Raw genomic sequence first — 21,215 nt, forward strand, 5'->3', positions numbered from 1 at the left:
TATAAGGATGGACAAAGATTTGGTCATTTTCCTCAAGAACTTTTCGGAAATATGTGGCATACATATAGGAAAAATGAACTAATTTTACATAGAAATGCATAATAAATGTCAATCAAATGATAAAGATAGCCACCGAAACTAGGTAACTGTACACTAGGGTTGTTAGGAAAGACATAAACTAGGCCTTGACGGGTGGACAGGATTTGGATGCAAAACATAAGAATTTCAAAAGAAGCCTTTTTAAAAATACCTGCTTGGTTTTCTGCTTACACTCTAGGTACCTTCAGTAGTCAAATTCACAGAGCGAAAGTAGAATGGTGGTTGCCGGGAGTGGAAGGAGAGAGGAATGAGAAGTGAGTGTTTAATGGGCACAGAGTTTCAGTCTGGGACAATGAAAAGTTCTGGAGATGGATGGCGGTGACAGCTGCAAAACGATGTAAATATACTTAATGTCACAGAGCTATATACCTAAAAATGGTTAAAATGATAAATGTCACGTATATTTTAGCACAATAAAGAAAAGTGTTAGCTGGAATGGCAAGTTTACCTTAGTGATAAGGTCAGAGAGGTAGATTCTGCTTTCTAAGGCTATACAAAATAAGTCTCATTCTTTGAATGTCAGCCTCCGAATACTGCCACCTTAGCCTCTTCAGCTGATTTCTTTTTTCCAGGTCAAGTGTCTCCAGTAATAATTTTACCTGGGCATTTTTCAGCACCTTGTGATCCTCTGAGTGTTTCAGGATGTTTTTTTCTTTTCCTTTTTTTTTTTTTTTTGGAGGGCATGCGGGTGGGAGGAGGAAAGACTACAACTCCTCTACAGGCTCCTTGAGAGCAGGGACTATTTCTTTACTTATTTAGTTTAACCTCCTTGGTGCTCAGCAAAGAGTATGGTACAAATCAGGTTTAAGAATCACCTGCAGATTGAATGAAAATACTCACCATAGGCCGGGCGCGGTGGCTCAAGCCTGTAATCCCAGCACTTTGGGAGGCCGAGATGGGCGGATCACAAGGTCAGGAGATCAAGACCATCCTGGCTAACACAGTGAAACCCCGTCTCTACTAAAAAAAAAAAAAAATACAAAAATCTAGCCGGGCGAGGTGGCAGGCGCCTGTAGTCCCAGCTACTCGGGAGGCTGAGGCAGGAGAATGGCGTAAACCTGGGAGGCGGAGCTTGCAGTGAGCTGAGATCCGGCCACTGCACTCCAGCCTGGGCGATAGAGGGAGACTCCGCCTCAAAAAAAAAAAAAGGAAAAAGAAAAGAAAAGAAAAGAAAATACTGACCATAAAAGCTATTAATAATGCAACCCACACGATCTCCATTACTGACAAATCCTGGCAAGGCTCACTGTCACACTTTTCCTTAAGCCTCTATAGTTATGGAGGTTTGTAAACCTAAGATCGCTTTCCCCAGGATTCTTGCACAGGGGACAGGGTGACAGAAGCAACACATATTCAAAGCAATCATTTTTTCTTAATCATCTTCTAAGAGGGCCAGTGAGAACGAAATGACAGGCGTCACTGCTTATGGAGAGAAAGAAAAGATTCCACGGTGATGCGAGCTTGAGTCTGCCCATCTCTGAGATTCAGGCGCCAAAGGGAAGGGCTTAGGGGCCACGCCGCGGGGAGGCCCAAAGCCCAGGGCCATCTTTCTCCAGGTCGGGAGTGTGGAGGTGGAAACGGTCCCTGAGCGACCTCAGAAAGCCGAGGGCGGCGCGAAGGGAGGCCCTCGCATGCTCCGGCCCAGTTCTGACAGGCCATCATCAGGGACAGACAGTTCCCCTCCCCGCCCAAGCACGCGCAGCCCAAAAGGAGGCGCGGCCCATGCTCAGCGCAACTTCTGCCTCTCCTTCTGGCTCTCGGGCTCCTCCAAGGGTGCTTCCAGCTCCATAATGTCCCCCCAGAGGAGTTTCCCAGGCATTACTGGCCACCACCGCCTCCCTCCGGGCACAGTGGCCACAACCACCTAAGGGCAGCGACAGCGCGAAAGGAAGCGGGGGCAGGGCGGCCGCCCGGCCTTGGACGTGCGCCACTTCCGGGACACCCACCGCACGGGGGGAAAAAATAATCCCGGATACTCTTGGTTTAAATCCTTCCATTGCGCCGCAACTCTCAACCAATGTGTGTGAGAAATCTCAACTGTCCCACCCTTGTTATGAAGTGATTGGTTACTAGAGTAAAGCCCTGGCCAATCTTCACAAAGGAAGCACGCACTGATCAGTATAAATAGTTCGGTTTATCTTCCCCTCCCCCACTCTGAACTGGTCTCCTCGGCTGCGCAGAGCTTCTTGGGGGCGTCCTAGTGTTCACTGCTACGGCTGGGAAGCCCTTCGACGTGGGTAGACACGGTCCAGCGCGCGGTGGGCGGGTGCGGGGGCAGGCTCTCGCTGACGCCAGTGGGCACCGCCACGCGCCGCCTCGCTATTTGCCTCCGGAAGCTGAACCCCTTCGCCCCGCCCATTGTGGGGGAGATGTTAACGACCAACGGCTTCGCGCGACGCCACGGGCCTGGCGACGGTGGAGAGGGTGTTTGCGCAGTTAGCGGTGGGCCAGATGGGCCGGAGGTGTAGCCGGGAACGGACAGATGTCCGTCCCTGAAGTCTTAAGTTTTAATGGTGAAGTTGGTCCCTGGTTCATTGTGATCCTTTTCTCGCTGTCCGTTTGACATAAGAAGAAACCCGAGAAAGGAATGTATTTGTCTGAAGTCCCACAGTCTGTTAGTGGCACAGTCAGGACTAGAAAATTTAGCTCCTGAAGCTGAGATCAGTGCTTTCTCTGCCACATCAACCTGAAAACTTTTGAGTTTTGCAATGTTTTGGGGAAGATGCTCCCATGAAACAATGAACAGGAAAAATCTGAGGAAGCCTCACATTTTCTGCTAGCGAGAAAAGCCAAAATGTCTTCCACAGAATATCTATTTGCAGCGAATGAAAAAGGATTTAATTTTAGTGATGGGGATTAACTGCCCGTGAATCACAACCTTACACAAAACTGAAACCTTTGACAATACAAATGGTAACTTCCTTAGTGTGTTTGTATACCTTTGCTTACTATCACCGAGGCTAGCTAGTTGCCTTTTCACAGTCATTTCCTCCTCTCTTCATGATCCTTGCGACCCAGCTACTCTACCCAATGGAGACATAGGGCTACTCATAAACCTCTTGATAACGTCTGGCACACCAGCCTTAAAACCTAAGCATCAAACTGTGTCCTAGCAAAATTAGAAATTGTTACATGTCGTGGAGTTTGGGAATTGGTCCTGAACAGCTGGAACCAGAAATGTTAAATCTGTGATTTTTTCAAGCCTTCTGCATAACTACGGCTTGGCCTGAAGGCAAGGGCTATATGTTTGCATGTAACTTTGTGTATTCAATACTTACAAGCAGAAGGAGTGTTCAGCTATTGATGATGGAGAAACGTACCTCTCTTCCTAGGTTATTATGAGAATAGCTATGCATCTCTAGATCTGCGGTTTTCTACATCCTTTTGTCCTAATCCCTCAACCTACTGCCAATTCTACCATAGTAGGATCTTTATAGCCCTACAACAGGGTATAATGATGTGCATAAAAACACAGTGTAGGCCGGGCACCGTGGCTCACGCCTGTAATCCCAGCACTTTGGGAGGCCAAGGTGGGTGGATTAACTGAGGTCAGGAGTTCGAGACCAGCCTGACCAACATGGAGAAACCCCGTCTCTACTAAAAATACAAAATTAGCCGGCCATAGTGGCGCATGCCTGTAATCCCAGCTTGCCTGTAATCCCAGCTTGCCTGTAATCCCAAGAGTTTGTGTCTAATGAGATTTGGGGTTGGGGGAGGCATACTGTGCATGAATAATTAAAATGCACAATAATTCAAGATGCAGTCTTATTAGAACATCTTTATTTTCCAAACATCTTACCAGAGTACTAATATACTTTCTTTTACAACACTTAAGAGTTGGGTGCTTCAATTGCTGCTACTGTTACAAGGTCCTATAAAGATTTCCCTTGCCCTTTGCCTCAGCTTGTTTAAACTGACCATTAAGATATACAAAGAAAAGGGCCGGGCGCGGTGGCTCACGCCTGTAATCCCAGCACTTTGGGAGGCCAGGGCGGGCGGATCACCTGAGGTCGGGAGTTCCAAGACTAGCCTGACCAACATGGAGAAACCCTGTCTCTACTAAAAATAGGAAATTAGCCAGGCATGGTGGCACATGCCTGTAATCCCAGCTACTCTGGAGGCTGAGGCAGGAGAATCGCTTGAACCTTGGAGGTAGAGATTGCGGTGAGCCGAGATCAAGCCATTTGCACTCCAGCCTGGGCAACAAGAAATTCCGTGTCAAAAAACAAACAAACAAACAAACATACATACACACACACACACACACACATATATGATGACTATTTCGAAACTTGCCTCTCTCTTATCCTTTTAGAACTACAGGGCTAGATTAGTTTTACTCTGTAGAGTTGAAGGTAAAAGTCATCAAATAACCATTTTGCATCTGCACGTCAATCTTATGTGACAAAAGGAATTGAACCTTTTACTTTATCCCTAGCAGCTTTGTCATGAACCATCATTTTAAAATGCTGTGACATGGAAATAGTTTAAGGGGCAGTTAAAAACTGATTTAAGACACACTGGGGTCACAAAATAAGTGTAGAGTGTGGAAAAGCAGAAAGAAAGTAAAGGCAAAGAGAATAGGAGGGAAGGAGGAGGGTATTTTTCCCATTGCCATGGGACCTAAACCAAGTCAGTTCTAAAATCTTGCTAGTAAAGTGAGGAGAGGAATGCTGGTGGCACAGGAAATTGGATCCGCTGATGTAACAGCACCATGGAACTGAGGTACAGAGGTGCTTACATTAGCTTGAGGTTTTGACAGCATTGGAAAAGAGACATCTTTGAGCACATTATCATATGTACATTTATGCATGTATCTAGCGCCTAAATTCAGACTTTTAAATGATTTTTTAAGTGCTTAACCTTTAGTCTCATTGTTTCTGTAGTCAATTACTTTCTGGATGTTTTCAACCAAGTAGTAGAGAGAGGGTTTCAGAGTCATATCAGTCTTCCCAGAAGAGGGCACCATTATCCAAGTAATGTTTGGAAGCTGCTTGTGCTAAAGAGGAAAAAATGTTGCTAAGGTTTCAAAGGGGAGAAAGTCCTGTAACACACCAGCAAAGTAATCATGAATTTGTCTTAGATGCCCCCATTCTTGTTTCATGAGATTCGTGTCTCTCTTCCTCATCTGTTAAGCAATAGCCTGTTTTCCCAACACCCAAAAAGCCTTAGTAGCTGTAGATAGGTTGTCAAAATGCCATGGTTCCCAATCTTTTCCCTTCTACAGGCTCTTTCCATTGCTCTTCCTCATAGACTTGACATTTTGGTTTAGGGTGTGTGTGTGTGTGTGGGCGCGCGCACACATGTGCATGTGTGCGCACTGCTACATGAAAAAAGATCTGGGGCCAGGCATGGTGGCTAACCCCTATAATCCCAGCACTTTGGGAGGCCAAGGTGGGCAGATCACCTGAGGACAGGGGTGACAGAGTGAGACTTCATCTCAAATAAATAAATAAATAAAAATAAAAAATAAAGGAAACAAGAAAAAAGATTTGGGCCAAGTATGGTGGCTCACACCTGTATTCCCAGCACTTTGGGAGGCCGTGGCAGATAGATCAGCTGAGGACAGGGGCAGGAGTTCAAGACCAGCCTGGCCAACATGGTGAAACCCCATCTCTACTAAAAATACAAAAATTGGCCGGGTGCGGTGGCTCATGTCTGTAATCCCAGCACCTTGGAAGGCCGAGGCAATGGATCATGAGGTCAAGAGATCAGGACCATCCTGGCCAACATGGTGAAACCCCGTCTCTACTAAAAATACAAAAATTAGGTGGGCATGGTGGCATGCGCCTGTAGTCCCAGCTACTCGGGAGGCTGAGGCAGGAGAATCGCTTGAACAGGAGGTTGCAGTGAGCTGAGATCATGCCATTGCATTCCAGCTTGGGCAACACGGAGGGACTCTGTGTCAAAAAAAAAAAAAAGGAAGATTTGAAATTTTGTAACATTTTGTCTGATAAATTGTATTTAGGGATAATTGATCCATGATCATTATTCTAATCTATGAATAAGGTACAAATGCAGTTTAACCTCCACACCAACATGGGATAGTGTGGCATTACTGAGCTGGTGTAATTTCCACTGTTTGTGGAGAAACGATCTTTTAGCTAGCAAGGAGTTAGAGTAAGGCAAAGGAAATGAGTACAATTTCTATTAGGATTTTTGAAATAATGAAAATACTTTGCAAAAAACCTAGCTATGCCAGGGATTCTTAGGAGTCTGAAATCTCAGATGAGAGAGAATGAATGTTGTATGAATGTATGCAATAAGCCCATATTTTGCATATTTTATTCCTACTTATAAGCTATCAACTGAAAACTTGTTAAAGGCTTAATACCTCCCCGTGGCATACCTGGATTTTGATGGCAGATACATCCTATAACCTTCCCAAAGGACTAAATCTGTAATGGAGGAATTCCAGACAACCTGACAAAAACAGGGGACCTGTATAGTGGGCCATGTATTTACCTATCAAGCAAGTTTTGTCACTATAAAATATATTAAAATACATGCAAATATATGTATAATAATATTAGGTACCTCCTGCATTGGGCACTTTTTTTTTTAAGACCTGAAGCCATTCCACAGCCGTGCCCGCAGTGGGGTTGCTCAGGCCTACATTGGGCACTTTTGATAGATCATCCCCAAGCCTCACCACAATCCCGTAAGGGAGACATCATTACTATCTCCCTTTTACAGACGAGAAAACCAATTCAGAGGAATCTGGTGACTTGCTCCATCACACAGCTATGAAGGATTTGGAATTGGAATTCAAACTTGTGTCTGACTCCTAAGCTCAGATCATTAAGCTGCCTCAAGACAACAGTTTTCTCCTTATAGAATAGACTGCATTAGGAAAGATAAATCAATAAAGTTGCCATAAAAAGCAGTTATTACTGGGGAGAAAAACGCAGGTCACCTATTTTAGAGAATAATCTCCCAAACAATTTAATCGCATATATTCCCATCTTTAATGTGTGTGTTATATGATAAGTTTCGTAGGAGAAAATTTTACTGGTTTCATAATGAGCTTGATTCATTTAATACATTCATTTAAAACAGGCAGAGTGTCATAATGCATCCAGTGGCAAAATTAGATGGACTTCATTAGTTGTACAACATGGCAAAACCCCATCTCCTAAAAAAACAAATAAAACACCTTACAGTTGGAAGCATTCTTCAAAATCATATAGTTCAGCCAGCCAGTTAAACTAAGTTCTGGAAATTGCTCTGCAACATATCAGTAAAGGGATCACCAAGCCTCTGCTCGAATGCCCTAAACAATGGGAAATTCATTCTTTTCCAAAGCTGTCTACTTCATCTTCAGACAGCTTTTGTCTAATAGAAAATTCTGCCAGGCACAGTGGCTCACACCTGTAATTCCAGCACTTTGGGAGGCCCAGGTGGGACGATTGCTTGAGGACAGGAGTTCAAGACCAGCCTGACCAACATAGTGAGATCCTGTCTCTACAAATAATAAAATTAGACAAGCCTGGTGGCTTATGCCTATAGTCCCAGCTACTCGGGGGGTAAAGTGGGAGGATCACTTAAGTCCAAGAGGTCGAGGCTGCAGTGTGCTATGATTAGTCCACTGTACTCCAGCCTGAGTGACAGAGGCCCTGTCTCAAAAAAAATTTTTTTTCATTGTTAAAATACTTCTCTTAACCTCCATTCACTGGTGGTGATTCCATGCTGTAAGGCCCCCTAAAACAATACTCTCACCTCTACTTCCCCTACAAGTCTTTTCTATACCAGATTACCCACCTCTCTTGGTACTTGCAGCAGGGTTTACACTGTCGTTGTGCCAACAATTAATCTTGTCAGAATGCAATGGTATGTCAGTCAATTGGGGTCCACTGAAAACCAGTAGTCAAGAATGAGTGGTCTGACCACTGCAAAAGAGAGCAGTGAATGTCATTTGCTCTTCCACAGGGACTGCACAAAGTTCTCCAGTGCTGGGCATCTCTCTGGACTTCATTGTTGTCACTATGGTGAGAGTCAGAAAGAGACACTCTCCAATTATTCAATCATTCACGCCTGTAATTCCTTGGAAGACGAGGCAGGCGAATCACGAGGTCAGGAGTTCAAAACTAGCCTGGCCAACATAGTGAAACCCCATCTCTACTAAAAATACAAAAAATTAGCTGGGCATGGTGGTGCACACCTGTAATCCCAGCTACTCAGGAGGCTGAGGCAGGAGAACTGCTTGAACCTGGGAGGAGGAGGTTGCATTAAACCGAGATTATGCCATTGCACTGCAGCCCTGGTGACAGTGCAAGATTCTATCTCAAAAAAAAAAAAAAAAAAAAAAAAAAGAAAAGAAAAGAAAGAGAAGAAAAAAAAAGAAAAAACATTCCCTCCACCATAAATCAGCACCATCATCTTCTCGACATGCTGAAACCAGTCTTGATTGCTCCATGTTCCCCAAACCCAAGAACTGACCATTCCACTACTTGATCTGAAAAGGCTTAACAGAGAAAATTCTAGGTCTTACCATGAGTGGAAATGGACCAAAATGCAGATGAATTGCTAAATGTCTACCAGACTCCTTCCACCTTTCTCTAAACCTCTCATTCAGAACTTCTCTTCTACTCCCAAGCCATTCAGTAACCATTCTGCTTCCCTTCTATCTCCACATTCTATCTCCACCATCTGACTTCTCACTGCCATCTATAAAGAAGGCCTGCGCCAGGTGCGTTGGCTCATGCCTGTAATCCCAACACTTTAAGAGGCTGAGGCGGGTGGATCACGAGGTCAGGAGATCGAGACTATCCTGGCTAACATGGTGAAACCCTGTCTCTACTAAAAATACAAAAAATTAGCTGGGCATGGTGGCACGCGCCTGTAGTCCCAGCTACTGGGGAGGCTGAGGCAGGAGAATCACTTGAACCTGGGAGGCAGAAGTTGCAGTGAGCCGAGATTGTGTCACTGCATTCCAGCCTGGGCAACAAAGCAAGACTCCGTCTCAAAAAGAAGTCCTGAAATGTATAGGGAGGAACCAGAGGAATAGTAGTACAGTCAGATGCCTATTGCCACAGGAATTTTTGACATTGTCAGTCACATTGGGAACAATTTGTTCATGTCCAAGCTGGTCAAAGAGAAGACCCTGGGCAGCAATGATTAAAGGAATTCTTGTTGCAGAGTAGCCAACACATTTATGTAAATTCTTTCTTGGTAATGATAAAGAGTTAGGGTTGCATAGAAGCAGCAACAAATACTGCTGCCTTGCAGCAGACACTGTTTTCTTGCAACAGACACTGCTTCAACACACACTGTTTTCTGATTTTGTGTTGAAATCTGGTAAGATCCACTTAGCTTAGAACTCAATATTAGTGTAGGTTAAAAAAAAAAACAACTCACTACAGGAAGTAAATTAACATTCTATATATTTGAGAATGTATAAAAATTCAAGTTAATTACAATTGGAAGGGGACCAATAATTCCACTTTTTAATTGAAAATAATCTATATACTCCCAATAAATGGATAGTAAAATAAGTTTCCAAAAGCCTTAAGATACCAAAAAAGGAAAAAAAGCCAGTAATTAGAACAAAATATGTAATGTGGTTAATAGCATAGATATGCTTGCCTTTAGACAATTATATACTCAATTCTTATGTGATTGAAAGATTATGTAGTAATGCTGTACCTTTTTACAAAGAAAAAAATAGGTTTCCAAAAGAAAATTAAACATTTATGACTGGAGTTAGCGGTAGTAAGGAATTGGATGTGAGTGGTTGACTGTTCTTTGTGCCTTCAACGTTTTGCAGAAAATTCTGTCTTCTTTTTAGTCCATTCAAAATGACTGAATTATTAGATCCCAGACTCTGTGTCCTAAAGATATTAAAAATAACAGAATTATTGGCTTCAAAGGGAACTTGAATTTCTAACCAAGGCATTATACTTTCATTTGATACTTTGAAGTAGTACATTTACTAATACGAAGGTACACTTATCAAATAAGTTAACTTTTCAAAATCCAAAGTGCTGTTTACATTTTAAAGGCTTCACAATAGCACCTCAATTATTTGACAGCTGCCTTCAAGAAGTTTATATTTTCTGAACAACGTCTGTTCTCAGATCCAGTATCAAGTATATTCTAGTCAGAAACAGTAAGTTCCCTGAAAAACTTACATACATCTGAAGTGGCCAATATCTTCCTGTGAAATTTGTTACTTTTATGAGAAATTGTATGGAACAGAAAAGCAAATTATTATTTTTTAATATACAACATTCTTTTCTAGGAGGTATAAGCTATATCAGTCCATTATCTAACACATATGTCTTGCTTCAGCTAACACAATACTGTTTGGTAGGGTGGGTGCAGTGGCTCATGACTGTAATCTCAGCACTTCAGGAGGCCAAAGCAGGCGGATCACTTGAGGCAATGAGTTTGAGACTAGCCTGGCCGACATGGTGAAACCCTGTCTCTACTAAAAATACAAAAATTAGCTAGGCATGGTGGTGCACACCTGTAATCTCAGCTACTCGTGAGACTGAGGCATGAGAATCTCTTGAACCCATGATGCAGAAGTTGCACTGAGCCAAGATCACACCCACTACACTCCAGCCTGGGCAACAGAGCGAGACTCCATCTCAAAAAAAAAAAAAGAAAGAAAAGATCTTGTACCCCCAATAAAGAAGTAATATGTTTTTAAAATGTAGATTTCTAGGAACATATCCTAAGAAAAAACTCAGAAATGCCCACAAACCTTTTTATGTAAAAATAACTCACTACAGGTTGATTTATTAATAACAAAAAATTGGGAATGATCTAAATGTCAAAGAAAGGAAAACAGGCTGGGCACAGTGGCTCATGCCTACAACCCTAGCACTTTGAGAGGCCAAGATAGGAGAACTGTTTGAGCCCAGGAGTTTGAGACCAGCCTGGACAACATAGTGAGACCTCATTCGTACAAAATAGTAAGAAGCAGCAGCAGCTGGGTGTGGTGGTGCATGCCTGTGGTCCCAGCTACACAGGAGGCTGATTTGCTTGAGACCAGGAGGTCAAGGCTATAGTGAGCCCTGATTGAACCACTGTACTCTATCCTGGGCAACAATGTGAGACCTTGTCTCTAAAAAAAGAAAAAAGAAAGGAAAATAATAGTCTGTCTGTCTGTCTGTCTGTCTATCTGTCTATCTATCTATGGAGAGAGAGCCACGTAACAGGAAAAAAAAAAAAAAAAAACCCACACACTAAGTAGCTGGGCATGGTGGCTCACGCCTGTAGTCCCAGCTACTCGGGAGGCTGAGGCAAGAAGAAAAAGGCTTGAGGCCAGGTGCAGTGGCTCATGCTTGTAATCCCAGCACTCTGGAGGCTGAGACGAGTGGATCACCTGAGGTCAGGAGTTCGAGACCAGCCTGGACAACATGGTGAAATCCTGTCTCTAATAAAAACACAAAAATTAGCTGGGCCTGGTGGTGCACACCTGTAATCCCAGCTATTTGGGAGACTGAGGCATGAGAATTGTTTGAACCCAGGAGGCAGAGGTTGCAGTCAGCTGAGATCGCGCCACTGCACTCCAGCCTGGGTGACAGAGCAAACTACATCTCAAAAAACGAACAAACAAACACCAAAGCTTAAGCTACATTTATCAATAACAGGATAATATAAGTTACGTGAAAAAAGAAAGCCATGGCTCTGTATGATTTGTTGTTAAAAATACTTTTATTAAGCCCTGGTACAGTGGCTCACGCCTACAATCCCAAAACTGGGAGGCCAAGGCAAAAGGATCGTTGAATCCAGGAGTTCGAGGCCAGCCTGGGCAACATAGCAATATATTGTCTCTACAAAAAAACTTTTTTACACTTGATCTTAGCCAAAAGGCCAAGAAGCGATCAAAAAAGCTTTTTTAATTAGCCTGATGGCCGGTGTGGTGGGTCATGCCTGTAATCCCAGTACTTTGGGAGACTGAAGTAGGAGAATCCCTTGAGCCCAGGAGTTTGAGACCAGACTGGCTAACATTGTGAAACCTCATCTCTAAAAAAAATTAGCTGGGCATGGGAGCATGTGCCTATAGTCCAAGCTACTCCAGAAGCTGAGGTTGGGGGATGGCTTGAGCCCAGGAGGTGTAGGCTGCAGTGAGCTATGATTGTGTCATTGCAGTCCAGCTGGGTGACAAGAGTGCAACCCCATCTCAAAGAAATAACAACAACAGAGCAACTTACAAATGCATAGAAAATAGTGTAGGGCCAGCCAGGCTGGCCTATACAGTGGCTTATACCTATAATCCCAGCCCTTTGGGAGGCTGAAGCAGGTGGATCACTTGAGCCCAGGAGTTTGAGACCAACCAGCCTGAGCAACAAGGAGAAACCCCATCTCTTCAAAAAAAAAAAAAAAATTAGTCAGGCATGGTGGCATGTGCCTGTAGTTTCAGGTACTCAGGAGACTTAGGTAGGAGGATCACTCGAGCCCAGGGAAGTTGAAGCTGCAGTGAGCTGTGACTATACCACTGCACTCCACCCTGGGCGACAGAGTGAATCACTGTCTCGAAGCAAAAAAAAAAATACTGGCAAAGATATGAACCAAATTTTAGAATGACCTTTGAGAAACTATTAAATAACATAGGGAAAATGTTCATGATATGATAGACTATTAATTTTAAAAAGCAACATGCAAAATACTAACTCAGTACAAGCCCAGTAGACAAAATCTATAGATCTATACATTTGGACTGAAGTGTTATAGAGAAATACACCAAATATAAAATGATTTTTTAAAAATATCTAGATGTTAGGCCAGGCACAGTGGCTCATGCCTGTAATCCCAGCACTTTGGTAGGCCAAGGCGGGCAGATCACCTGAGGTCAGGAGTTCGAGACCAGCCTGGTCAACATAGTAGAACCCTGTCTCTACTGAAAATACAAAAATTAGTCAGGCGCGGTGGCGGGCACCTGTAATCCCAGCTACTTGGGAGACTGAGGCAGGAGAATTGCTTGAACCCAGGAGGCGGAAGTTGCAGTGAGCTGAAACCACACCATTGTACTCCAGCCTGGGCAACAAGAGCAAAACTCCATCTCAAAAAAAATATGTGTGTGTGTGTTAGAATAAGTATAGGTGTTTTAAAAAATGTTTTTTACCCAGTAAGATTGTTATCTATTTTAAAAGAAAAAAGTGCTTTTCAGTACTTCTTAAGTGTTCTATCATGGCTATACTACTTTTATAACCCAAACAACGTTTAAACAAATTGGCATGGAAAATATTAGTGGAAGACAGGCATGGGGGCCCATGCCTGTAATTGCAACACTTTGGGAGGCTCAGGAGGGCGGATCACTTGAGGTCAGGAGTTCAAGACCAGCCTGGCCAACATGGCAAAACCCCATCTCCACTAAAAAATACAAAAATCAGTTGGGCATGGTGGTGCATGGCTGTGATCCCAGCTGCCTGGGAGGCTAAAGTGGGAGAACTGCTTGACCCTGGGAGGAGGAGGCTTCAGTGAGCAGAGATTGCACCACTGCACTCCAGCCTGGATGACAGAGCAAAATTTTGTCTCAAAAAAAAAAAAAAAAAAAGAAAGAAAACATTAGGCCGGCAGTGGCTCACACCTGTAATCCGAGCACTTTGGGAGGCCAAAGTGGGTGGATCACCTGAGGTCAGGAGTTCAAGACCAGCCTGACCAACATGGAGAAACCTCGTCTCTACTAAAAATACAGAATTAGCTGGGTGTGGTGACACACGCCTGTAATCCCAGATACTCGGGAGAATGAGGCAGGAGAATCGCTTGAATCCAGGAGGTAGAGGTTGTGGTGAGCTGAGATCACGCCATTGCACTCCAGCCTGGGTGACAAGAACAAGAAAAAACTTCATCTCAAAAAAAAGAAAAGAAAAGAAAAGAAAATATTAGAGAATAGTAGCCACATCCCTTTCTCAACCTGTGTAGAGCCAGGAATAGAAGTGAAAACTTCCAACCCTCAGTTCAGAAAGTGCTTGACTTATAGAAATTTCTATTTTTAGAAATAATTGAAGATTTATGAGTAGTGGGGACAGACAAATTTGGTTCACATTATAAATAAACTGTATCCTACTATATAAGAGATTTCATTGTAACTTTATACAATTTATTCAATAAAGGTATAAAAGCTGGCAGAATTGTGTCATTATAAAAGTGTGATATTAAGTAGTCTCTGACTAGATAACTCAAAATGCCCTTGACTTTCATAATTCCTGTAGAACAGTGGCTAATCAGACACTTTCTTTTTTTTTTTTTTTTGAGACAGAGTCTTGCTCCGTCGCCAGGCTGGAGTGCAGTGGCACAATCTCGGCTCACTACAACCTCCACCTCCCGGGTTCAAGTGATTCTCCTGCCTCAGCCTCCTGAGTAGCTGGGATTACAGGAGCCCGCCACCACGCCCGGTTGTATTTTCAGTAGAGATGGGGTTTCACCATGTTGGCCAGGATGGTCTCGATCTCTTGACCTCGTGATCTGCCCGCCTTGGCCTCCCAAAGTGTTAGGATTACAGGCGTGAGCCACCGCGCCCGGCCTAAACCAGACACTTTCGTGTGGACTTACCGTGGAGAATCTATTCCACTATCTCCTGCCATGCTGTGATTTTCTGTCCCTTCCAAGTGACTGTGTTCATATTGGATGTCCTGAGTCAAGACTGACATATGTGAAGTGTTGAAAAGTTGGAACTTTTGTGGGAAATGTTTTCTCATTTCCTGATTCTGAGGACTCTGACTCCAGCTAGCTGGCTTCTTTCCTGTGTCACCAATAGAGTCTTGTATGACTTCAGCTTCGAAACTGGCTTTTCTTGCACTACAGTAATCAAAGATTCTTTCATCAGCAGGTGCTGAGGCCTGTACACATTTAGCAACACTGGGTTCCTCTTCGTAGTTAAAACCAAACCGGGCCCCTGAATTTAGGCCACAACTTTCAGCAGAAAGGTTAGGTTTTTGGCTTTCACCTGGGGTAGCATGCAGCCCAGTGGGTTTGCAGCATTCGTTTCTTTTAAGCACCTGAGGCTCAACCCTCTCCATTGTGCTGTTGTACTTGGTCAGAGATCTCTCAATTATTTTTTGTTTTCCTAAATGATTTCCTTGGCTTCCACCTGTAAAGGAATACTGAATGTGGCCAGGCAGCATTTGACATAAGTCATCATTCTCAGAAATGTCATCCTCCTCTAGATATAATGAACTACAGGCACCATCATCATCTTCCACTTCATTCTGATACAAGGCCTGGTCATCATTAGAAAGCCGTTCATTTTCTAGGCTCATAGTTTCTGCATCCTGGACAAATCCTTTTCTCAAAACTTCCTCTGAGTCTCTGTCTTGTCTTTCAGGTTGTCTTAAAGTGTTCACGCCAACTGGGTAATCCAAAAGGCCAAGATTTTGAAACTGGTGTATTGTGTTATCCACTAATCTACAAGCAGAGGGTGTTCGGTCTAAAAAGGAGGCACCTCGTGATGGCAGGCTATGCGGAGTCTCTTTGATCTCCCCTAATTTGTCAAAGTGGGAATGACTTTTCCTCAAGACTTCAGGAATTACCTCATTTTCTCCACCATACACATCATATCTCAACATGGTATCCAAAAAGGGACAGCATTTACCGTCATTTTGCAACATACTATGTTGAGGGTGATTGAAAAGGTGACCTCTGAAGTCATCATTGATGGATTTGACAGTAGGATCATTTACGTAAATGGATTCTGCTTCCATTTTATCATTAGGTTGTTCAGTGTATGGCTCTTTGGCTTCACCATCAAAGATTCTTGAGGAATCCAAGGACCTAGGCCTTTGGAAAGGCTTTTCCTTTGGTCCAGTCTGGCTGGGTTTCAGATCACTGGTCTTCTGAATTTTGTGCCCTTTGGATATTGTGCTTCCTCGGTGAGACAAACCCTGGAAAGGATTACTGATTCGCTTTTTGTAAATCAAATGGGAACCTAGCACTGTTGTCATCTCACCAAGTGGTTTCTGACCTACCATTTCATTTGGGCTTTTAATTCTGGGGATAGGCTGTGTAGCAGGGAGCTTGGGGTGTTTCTCCAGTCTAATGCTTCCTGGCTGAAGCTCACTTCCCTGATTCCTGGCTTTGTGTCTATCCCTGCGAGAATGGCCCTGCCCTCGAGGTTTTACAGACAGACCCTGCCTCTTCTTAACCCCCTCTTTTGAAGGATATTTATGCCCAATTGTCAGCACGTCAGTGGAAGTGCCCTGGCTATTATATTTTTTTTGTTCTTCGTATTTTTGCATTAGGACGGTGTGTTTGATTAAATTGTCAACAGTCAAAATGGGGTTAATTCGTTTGATTATCTCATGTTCAACATCTCGAGGGATATTGTCCAAGTCATCTTCATCTCGGACAGGCCATTCTTCAGGTGGGAACTGAGCAGAGAAACTGCTGTGTTCTGTTTTGGGCTTCTCCTTTCTAGATATGCTGCGCCATAAGACACTAAAACCAAACTTCTTGCCTTTTCCTTTATCTCTTGTGTATGGTAAAGGTTTGGTGCTCTCACAAATGTGGTGCTCTGCAGACACTGAAACTGCCCCATTCTGTACCCAAGGTACAGATTCCCCAAGACCTCTGTGACTCTTCCTAGTCACTTCTGTAGCAACTGGTGGTTCCTGAACATTCTGAGTGTGCATGTCCCGGAAACACTGGCAAGACTGACAGTGGGATATGGGGGCAGCATTCTCTTGGGCTGACTCTGCACAGCTCTCCATGCTCACCAGATACGTCATGGAAGCTGTCATCAGGCGACTTTCATCTGATGGCAGCACTCTCTTATTTTCCTGGGTGGTTGTATTTGTAATGAAGTAAGTCTGAGGAGTAACTATGAAGTATCCTTCTCCAGTGTGATAAATCTTCCTTTCTTTAATCAGCGTTCCCAGAGTGGTATAGAGAATATCTTCAGATGGAATTGCAATGCCTAAAACAGACAAACATTTTACAGACAGATTTTGAATAAGAAAAATTTTAATGAGTGAAATCAGTAACTCTGAAATGACTAAATATTGGTTTGATAAACCCAGAGGTGATTGTAACATGATTAATACATGTGATTAAAATGCCAGGGATGGGTGTGATGGCTCATGCCTATAATCCCAGAGCTTTGGGAGGTCAAGGCAGGAGGATCTCTTGAGCCCAGGAGTTCAAGACCAGGCTAGGCAACATAGCAAGACTTTGTCTCTACAAAAAAATTGTTAAACATTAGCTAGGTATGGAAGGATCATTTAAGCCCAGGAGTTCAAGGCTGCAGTGAGCTATGATTGTGCCACTGTACTCCAGCCTGGGCAACAAACCAAGACCCTGTCTCAAAAAAAAAAAAAAAAGCCAAAGAAGTATAAATAATATTTATAACTTAAATAATAAGAATAGACCAGGCATGGTGGCTCACGCCTATAATGGCTCAGCACTTTGGGAGGCTGAGGCAGGCAGATCGCTTGAACTCAGGAGTTCAAGACCAGGCTGGGCAACATGGTGAAATCATGTCTCTACTAGAAATACAAAAATTAGCAGGGCATGGTGGTGGGTGTCTGTAGTACCAGATGCTCTGGAGGCTGAGGTGGGAAGATTGCTTGAGCCCTTGGAGGCAGAGGTTGCAATGAGCCGTAATTGCACCATTGCACTCCAACCTGGGCAACAGAGTGAGACCCTGTCTCAAAAATAAAAATTAAAATAACAGGAAAATAATTTAGCCCACACAAAGTCACATGGGTAGGTTAATGAGTAAATAGACAAAAGAAAATCTGAATTAACTCAAATAAAAACCCATTATAAATTTAAACTGTGACTGATGAAAGCATTCGTTTATTTAGTAGCTAGGATTACAGGCAGCTGCCACTGTGCCTAATTTTTTTTTTATTTTTTATTTTTTAGTTTTTAGTAGAGATGGGGTTTCATCATATTGGCCAGGATGCTTTCAATCTCTTGACCTCGTGATCCTCCCACCTCAGCCTCCCAAAGTGCTGGGATTACAGACGTGAGCCACCATGCCTGGCCCGGATGCCATTCTTGAAAAGGGAGAAAATAAATAAAAGAATGAGTGGCGCACACCTGTGGTCCCAGCTACTTGGCAGGCTGAGGCAGGTGGATTGCTTCAACCCACGAGTTTGAGGCTGCAGTGATCTAAGAAGGTGCCTCTGCACTCTAACCTGGGCAACAGAGTGAGGCCTTGTCTCAAAATAAATAAAACAAAGAATGAGACATGTCAATATATGTTAGTATGGAAAGATCTCCAAGATATGTTTTTAATAAAGGAAACATGTTGAGGGAATGTATAGAATGATCCAATTTATGCCAGGCACGGTGGCTCATGCCTGTAAACCCAACACTTTGGGAGGCTGAGGCGGGCGGATCATGAGGTCAGGGGTTCGAGAACTGCCTAACCAACATGGTGAAACCCCGTCTCTATTAAAAATACAAAAATTAGCCGGGCGTGGTGGCGGGCACCTGTAGTTGCAGCTACTGAGGAGGCTGAGGCAGGAGAATCGCTTGAACCTGGGGAGGCGGAGGTTGCAGTGAGCCGAGATTGTGCCACTGCACTCCAGCCTGGGCAACAGAGCAAGACTCTGTCTCCAAAAAAAAAAAAAAAAGATCCAATTTATGTTATGAAAAATTTGTTATATTATCATACATATATGTAAGAAATGATAATAGCAGTTATCTCTGGGAAGTGAAAATGAAAAAATGGGAGATGGGGGAAATAAACTTTTCTTTCTCATTTTGCACTCTTTTCCACAGAGCGTGATTTATTTATTTATTGCCATAAGGATTTATTTTTGGAGAAGTTTATCTGAAAAGTAAAAGAAATACCCTTATTAAATTTGTTGATGCAGGACTTCTTATGGCAGGGGTTTTTTGTTTTTGTTTTTGTTTTTTGAGACGGAGTCTCGCTGTGTTGCCCAGGCTGGGGTGCAGTGGCACGATCTCGACTCATTGCAAGCTCTGCCTCCTGGGTTCACACCATTCTCCTGCCTCAGCCTCCGAGTAGCTGGGACTACAGGCGCCCGCCACCTCGCCCGGCTAGTTTTTTGTATTTTTAGTAGAGACGGGGTTTCACCATGTTAGTCAGGGATGGTCTCGATCTCCTGACCTCGTGATCCACCCGCCTCGGCCTCCCAAAGTGCTGGGATTACAGGCTTCAGCCACTGCGCCCGGCCGGCAGGGTTTTGACATAAAGTCCTACAGAAGAGGGGAAAAAAAGGATATCACCCAGTTTACTTAGATGTGTTTAAGACTAATTATAAATAGAAACCAAATACATACAGTGAAGTACAAATATAGAAAAACCTATTACTCTACCTGGGTAATGTTTCATCAAATGCTCCAAAAGTGATTCTTGTGTTACACCAATCTGAGCTGTATTCATATCAGATATAGCACAGCAAAGAACTTCACCCAAAGGTACAAACTGAGATTGAGTTATTGGATTCATTTGCACTGGAAAGACATCACCTAAATTGGAGATTTAAAAAAAGGGGGGGTGATAAATTTGATATAGTATAAAATATTTGGAATTAGTGAAACAAAAATAAAGACTAATAGATGGAATTGCAATTCTTTCATCAGTCTTCACTCAGAATCTGTTAATGTGACATGTACAATGATAAAAACTATGCAAAAAAAAGATTTACCTTATGGTCTCTATTTTAAGAAATGTGTATTAACTGTCTCTACAAGTAAGAGATGGCAAGATTCCATTAGAAAGGCTCAAAGTATTATCAGAATTCAGGAGGTCATGTAATACTTATATACCAGTAGTTTACAATCTTTCAAAATATTTTTTCATATTAGCTATCTTTAGGCAGACACAGGATTATTTCTTTGCTTAAAATATATAAAGTTCGGCCGGGCGCAGTGGCTCATGCCTAGCATCCCAGCCACTTTGGGAGGCCGAGGTGGGTGGATCATGAGGTCAGGAGATCGAGACCATCCTGGCTAACACGGTGAGACCCTGTCTCTCCCAAAAATACAAAAAATTAATCGGGCGTGGTGGCAGGCGCCTGTAGTCCCAGCCACTCAGGAGGCTGAGGCAGGAGAATGGCATGAACCCAGGAGGCGGAGCTTGCAGTGAGCAGAGATCATGCCACTGCACTCCAGCCTGGGCGACAGAGTGAGACTCTGTCTCAAAATAAATAAATAAATAAATAAATATAAGTTATAGAAAACTCAAGTAATGGTCCCAAGTCTAAAAGCAAGTAAAGTGACAGAAATAGGCCTTCTGACTCATGATCCAGTATTTTCACCATTCCACATTTTCTTGATTGGGATGATCCTGCCATTACTCAGGTCGAGTACTGGATTCTGCTGGACATCCATGGAAACCCCTCAATCAATTGGAAATGAAAGACTTAGACTCAGGAAAGAGATTTAGGAATCAACTAATAGAGATGAGATCTGAAGCTACAGTGGAATAAATTATTTAACAGGAGAATAAAGAAAAGCACCAAGAAACACCTAAGAAACAATCTACATTTAAGACACAGTAGGGACCAGGCCTGTAACCCCAGCACTTTGGGAGGCTGAGGTGGGTGGATCACCCGAGGTCAGGAGTTCAAGACCAGTCTGGCCAACATGGTGAAACCCCGTCTCTACTAAAAATATAAAAATTAGCCGGGCGTGATGGTGGGCGCCTGTAATCCCAGCTACTCAGGAGGCTGAGGCAGGAGAATCACTTAAACCCAGGAGGCAGAGGTTGCAGTGAGCCAAGATGGCACCACTGCACTCCAGCCTAGGTGACAGAGTGAGACTCCATCTCAAAAAAAAAAACAAAAAAAAAACAAAAAAAAAAACACAGTAGGAATTAGGAACCCACAAAAGAGCACATACCTCTTGGCACATACCAAGAGTATAAGAAAAAAGGGCTTCAAAATAAATAGTGGTCAACAGTATCAAATGCTTAGAAGGAAATCCAAAGGGTTGAGTAAGGAGAAAAGCCATTGGATTTCTTGTTTGGAAGGTGCCACTGGTGACTTTTAAGAAAACAATTTCAGCCTGGCCACAGTGGCTCACACTTGTAATCCCAACACTTTAGAGAGATCACTTGAGGCTAGGAATTTGAGATCAGTCTGAGCAACATAGCAAAATCCAATCTCTACAAAGATAAAATTTTTTTAAATTAGCCAGGATGGTGGTGTACCTGTCCTAGCTGCTAGGGGCTTAAGGTGAGGGGATTACTT

At 43.3% G+C, this 21,215-nt stretch overlaps 1 protein-coding gene and 1 pseudogene across 2 annotated transcripts in view; both read right to left on the reverse strand.

The window, feature by feature from the left end:
* Positions 1–9,465: 9,465 nt before the first annotated feature.
* The window catches only part of STOX1 (storkhead box 1), a 66,778-nt gene continuing 55,028 nt past the window's right edge, over positions 9,466–21,215 (reverse strand). The window contains exons 2-4 of one of the 2 annotated variants that reach the window (XM_028826577.2): positions 19,339–19,491; positions 14,605–16,963; positions 9,466–9,929 (exon numbers count right to left, since the gene is read on the reverse strand). In XM_028826577.2, coding sequence (XP_028682410.2) covers positions 9,782–9,929; positions 14,605–16,963; positions 19,339–19,491 — 2,660 coding nt within the window. In that variant the 3' untranslated portion in view covers positions 9,466–9,781. The remainder of the gene's footprint in view (positions 9,930–14,604; positions 16,964–19,338; positions 19,492–21,215) is intronic. The other variant, XM_028826578.2, reaches the window with a different exon arrangement.
* Positions 11,822–11,934, reverse strand: LOC114670260 (U2 spliceosomal RNA; annotated as a pseudogene).

Source organism: Macaca mulatta, chromosome 9, assembly GCF_049350105.2.
Source record: "Macaca mulatta isolate MMU2019108-1 chromosome 9, T2T-MMU8v2.0, whole genome shotgun sequence".
NCBI lineage: Eukaryota > Metazoa > Chordata > Mammalia > Primates > Cercopithecidae > Macaca > Macaca mulatta.